The sequence below is a fragment of the Elephantulus edwardii genome, unplaced genomic scaffold (assembly GCF_000299155.1).
Source record: "Elephantulus edwardii isolate Elephantulus edwardi_28Jun2011 unplaced genomic scaffold, EleEdw1.0 scaffold00178, whole genome shotgun sequence".
NCBI classification, from domain to species: domain Eukaryota; kingdom Metazoa; phylum Chordata; class Mammalia; order Macroscelidea; family Macroscelididae; genus Elephantulus; species Elephantulus edwardii.
In genome coordinates this window covers 3,467,952-3,472,770 of record NW_006399928.1, presented here as the reverse complement: position 1 = coordinate 3,472,770, position 4,819 = coordinate 3,467,952, and the positions used below count along the sequence as shown (strand labels likewise).

The 4,819-nt window shown below is 43.8% G+C and overlaps 1 protein-coding gene across 1 annotated transcript in view; it reads right to left on the bottom strand.

Moving 5' to 3' along the window:
• Positions 1-4,218, bottom strand: part of FOXO4 (forkhead box O4) — a 6,207-nt gene extending 1,989 nt beyond the window's left edge. Inside the window, exon 1 of the mRNA XM_006896003.1 lies at positions 3,769-4,218. Within this exon, the coding sequence (XP_006896065.1) occupies positions 3,769-4,218 (450 nt within the window). The remainder of the gene's footprint in view (positions 1-3,768) is intronic.
• Between the last annotated feature and the right edge of the window lie 601 nt (positions 4,219-4,819).

The window sequence follows — 4,819 nt, the reverse complement described above, 5'->3', positions numbered from 1 at the left end:
TTAATAAAAAATAATTAAAAAAAAGAAAAGCTAACAACACTGTATTCCTCCCAAGTCTAGGGATTGTTGGTAGATATGGGGAAGGCACATCCATGGCACATAATTAGATTCATGGAAAAGAGCATTCCAGAGTTCCATCCCTCTCCTTTTGTAAGTTTCTTTGAGTGATTATTTACAAACCTTATAGGTTTTTCCACACAATCATTCAGACATTTTGCTTTATAGCACTGTCATTGATTAATGAATTACTCTGGTGGCCTAGTGTTAAGAAGCTGCACTGCAATCCTGAAGGCAAGCAGTTCAAATCCACCAGCTGCTCTGCAGGAGAATGATGGGCAATATCCTCTTGTGCAATTAACCACCTCTGAAAACCCACTGAAGGGTCAATTACAGGTTAGCCCTGACTCAATGACACACAACTACAACAATTAACCCACCCTCCTTTCCTTGAATATAGGCTTGGGTGCAGTTTACAGAAGAGTGGTATAACAGCCCAAACTGATCTACCCTGTGTGGAGCTAGCACTCTGCAAAGGCTGAGGGACAGGTGGCCCTCACTATAATGGTGAGGTTCCACTTAAGGCTCTGTCAGCTTTTGAGTGCCTGCGTATTGGAAGCTAGGTGTCTTTCCTTCATCTCGCACTAATGTAATGACATTCTGCTTGAATAAATTTTCTCCAAGAACTCTAGGAAACAGCTTCTTGAGTCAGGTTAGGTATACCACTGGGTTCTTCCTCCCTCCAATTTCTAACCTCTCTAATTCTCTATTTCTATTCTGCACTTCTCCTTAGGGAATTTGTGTTAAATTATCTAACTTAGGGGGCATTTGACTTCCTGCTTGAAATGTAGAATGTAGAAACTTAGGAGGTGAGAAGGGCTTGGGACAATTAGGAAACTGAGGCTATGGGCAGTGAGAAACTACTCTTACCAATGGCTCTAAAGTAAGACCTTTTGTCTAGGTTAGGCAGCTTATTATTCTAGGGCTTTAAAGCCAAAAAGCTCCTTGTCTATCTAGGACCCTGCTGTAATAGCACTCTAACTACTCTGATGTATTGATGTGTCTTGCCCCTTCAAGGAGTCACATTTCCATTTAATCAGAGCTGTTAACAAGTAAGAACCATAATGACTTCTGCCACCATAATATTCTCCTCTTTATCCTGTAATTCCTGGGTCTACTGAGAGGGCTCATTTTTTCATGCTTTCTACTTAGTATTGAAGGAGTTCTGAAAGTTTCATTACTAACTTAAAGGTGGTGCCTCTCTGGTGGTTTGAATCCACCAATGGCTCCATAGGAGAAAGGTGTGCAATATCCTCCTGTGTGATTTACAGTCTCTGAAAAACTGCTAGAGGGTCAGTTCCAACTCAACAGTAATGAGGTTTTTGAACAAGACTTGGTATATAGAAAGTCCATCAATTAGTTCATGGGTCCTTCTTAATGTCTCAGAACTAGTAAGCCATACAGCCTCTTATCTAGAGAAGCCAGCTCCCTTGTAGATGTTGTTGCCATTGAGTTGTTAGGTACCAAAGAATCAAGTTCAACTCAGAGCAACACTATGAACAAGAGACCTGAACCCTGACATATTCCTGTGCCATCCTTATAATTTCTGACACACGAGTCCACTCCTGTAGTCACTGTGTCAATCCATCTCATTGAAGGTCTTCCTCTTTTTTGCTGAAGCCTGTAATTCTTACATGTAGGAAGGAGGTGGCTGCCAATTGCTCCCCAAGTTACTTTTCTTACTTTTCTGTTCTAGTGAATGACTATCACTTGTAGTATGGAAGTAACCGTAGCATTTCACTCAGGAAGATAATTTAGAAAAAAAGCTTTCTCCTACCTCTCCAGAGCCCTGAAGCCCAGGTTTAGCCTCATTAGGTTTTGCCATCATTCCAGTGAGAGCAAGCCATGCCTTTCTTAGGGTCTGGAAGAAAATCTCACAGCATGGACTAGTACAAAGAACATATGCCTTATAGTTAGAAGACTTAAGTTCAAGTCCTCATTCTACAGATAATAGGGTCACAATTTTCCTGAACAGAACATACAAAATGTGGAATCTCAGGATTGCTCAGAAGATTAATGAAACAATATTTTAAAGCCACTTTATAAACTGAAAAGTCCTGTGTAAGTAAACGATAAGGAGGGACTACATTCCCACAGTATAAGTAACAACTTGTGACAGGTTCTTCTACCCTGAAAAATGAATGAAAGTAAAAGAAAAACAGCTGTGTTGGTGGGGTCCAGAGGGGAGTTCTCCTTGGACTTAAACTGAGACTGTGATATGGGAATCTACTCAGAAAGAGTATCAAGGATTGTAGTTAAAGGCCCTGTTTTCTGTTTTTGCTTGCCCCTAATCATCTAATCCCTCAGTCACCTATATCAAGGGGAAGACCCTCCTGATCATTAAATTCTCTGTACATCTTTGTATGCTGATTTCATCACGTGTGTGTGTGTGTGTGTGTGTGTGTGTGTGTGTGTGAGAGAGAGAGAGAGAGAGAGAGAGAGAGAGAGAGAGAAAACATTAATAGAGGTTATTGTTACCATTTCCTATACCTAGGGGAAGATCTTCTGTGAGTTGAGTCAACTTTAAATTGTAGCAAGCACTCCAATGTAATAATTTTTAAAAAGTGTCTGTCCAATGTCTAGCAATCCTACTTTGGAGTAAAACTGTGCTTCATAGGGTTTTCATGCCCGTGAGCTTTCAGAAAGAGTATTAGGTCTTTCCTCCAAGGTGCTCTTGAGTAGATTCAAATGGCCAACATTTTAGCTTGTAGCTTAGCACTTAACTGTTAGTGTCACTGGGACTCCTATTTTGTGATTATTGCTGTTGCTGAGTACCATCAAGTTGGAACTGACCCATAGCTGACCCTCCAGCAGGTTTTCAGAGGCAGTTTAATCACATAGAAGGAGATAGAACATCCTTCTCCTGCCGAGCAGCTATGCCTTTGGTATTCCAATGCAGGTTCTTACTGCTAGGCCATCAGAGCTCCTTTATTTTGTGATTAGAAATGGAGGGATTTGTATATCATCTTGAGATATTGTTATTCTTTCATGATTTCATCATGGAAGGCCAAGGCTCCCAGGCTTGTGCTCTAAAACCAGAACTCTTTCTCCTTTATTAGGACTGATAATCCTCAACAGTAAATGAAAAATTTCCCCCAAAACTTGAATAACCCCGTTCAAGGGAGAATTTCTTAGCATTATAGGGTAAACCAAGGCAGACAGCAGCCCAGAGCCCTTTTTCTTCTTAGTGAAGAAGAGTAGCTACCTTATCCTATGAATAACACTCTTTTTACCTTTTGTTACTCCCTAGAATAGTATCTCTACACTGAAGTACTGGGAAACAAGCAGGGAATCCAATAAATCCAATATGAATGGAGGAAAACATGTTAGGGTAGGTGAGGAATGACAACTCTGGGTCATGTGGGGAATATAAATAGGATAAAGGCTTCTCTGTGGAAGTGTGTTTGTGGCAGCCCAAGCTAAAGTACTGAAGTGCTAAGCAATGTGTAGTGAATTCCTTTTTTCCAGGGCAGAGATAATGCTTCATTCACCTGTAATTCTCCAGGATCAGTTACAGAATGTAGTATATATTCTAGTTCATAGAGTCGTTATGAGTTCGACTCAATGGCACCTAACAAGAAGTAAATGTATAATCAAAGATTGAAGGTGGATCTCTAGAGGGACAGTATAAGGGACTCCAAGTAAGTAGTAAGGAAGATAGGGGGTTCCAGGGCAGTGGCATTGGGGCTGAGGTAAGAGAGTCATAGTTACCTTCCATCCTGCCGAGCTGTTGCTGTCACCCTTGTCCTTGAAGTAGGGCACAGTGCGGACCATCCACTCATAGATCTGGGCAAGAGTCAGTCGCTTCTCTGGGGCACTTTCAATGGCCTGGCTGATGAGTTCAGCATAAGACTGATTTCCCCAAGCATTCCGGCGGGAGCCTCCCTTCCCAGGACCTGGTACAGCCTTCAGAATCTCTGGTTGGGGGCTTCCTGCCGGCTGTTGCCTGGAGGGCACCTGGATGTGGTCCGAGCGCCTCTCCTCGTGTACTTTGTCTCTCAGAACGGATCCCACCTCTGGTAGCTCAGGTGGCTCGGTGGCAAGGTCTAGTCGGAGAAGGGGCCAGGTGCAGGAGTGGGGGCGGCACTGGGATCCGAAGTTAGGATCAAGGTCTATGATTCCTGAAGCTTCTGTGAGTGAATTCTCATCTCCTAGATCCATACGTGGAGTTGGATCGCTGCTGCTCGACATTCAGTAGAGCTTACTACAGTCCCTCAAGTCCCACCTAGGGGGGGGAAACACTGTGAACCAATCTGGGGCACATTCCTTCTAGTGCACAGAAAGCTTCAAACTTCCCACTTGCTCCAGAACACTAGTCCCCAAGTCGTCCTTTCCACACAGTTCTCTGATCTTCCTGACTACAATATGTAGCCTCAGGGCTTGTCTCTAGACACCACCTTGCCCACGGAAGACATTTTCCCCCTTTTCTCTAGCCTGCCACTCAGCTTCCTTCTCTTTTAATCCAGAGGCAAGCTATCACCTCACGTGTTACACTCTTATTACCAACCTTCTCCATAGCTCGACTCCCCGCTTCCCCACTCCAGCCCAAATTCCCCACTAGACTCTCCCTGCCCCACGCTCGACTCCCCTCTCCACAAGTCACTTGCCCCTCCCCCACCTTTTCCCTTTTTGGTACTTTTAACAGCGTCTAGGTCCAAGCAGCTTCACCCTCTTATTCCCTCACCAAATCCCCTATCAACTTTCCTACCACATAACCACCACCACCACCCCTCCTCAACGCCTCTGCCCCTTTCCCCTCCCC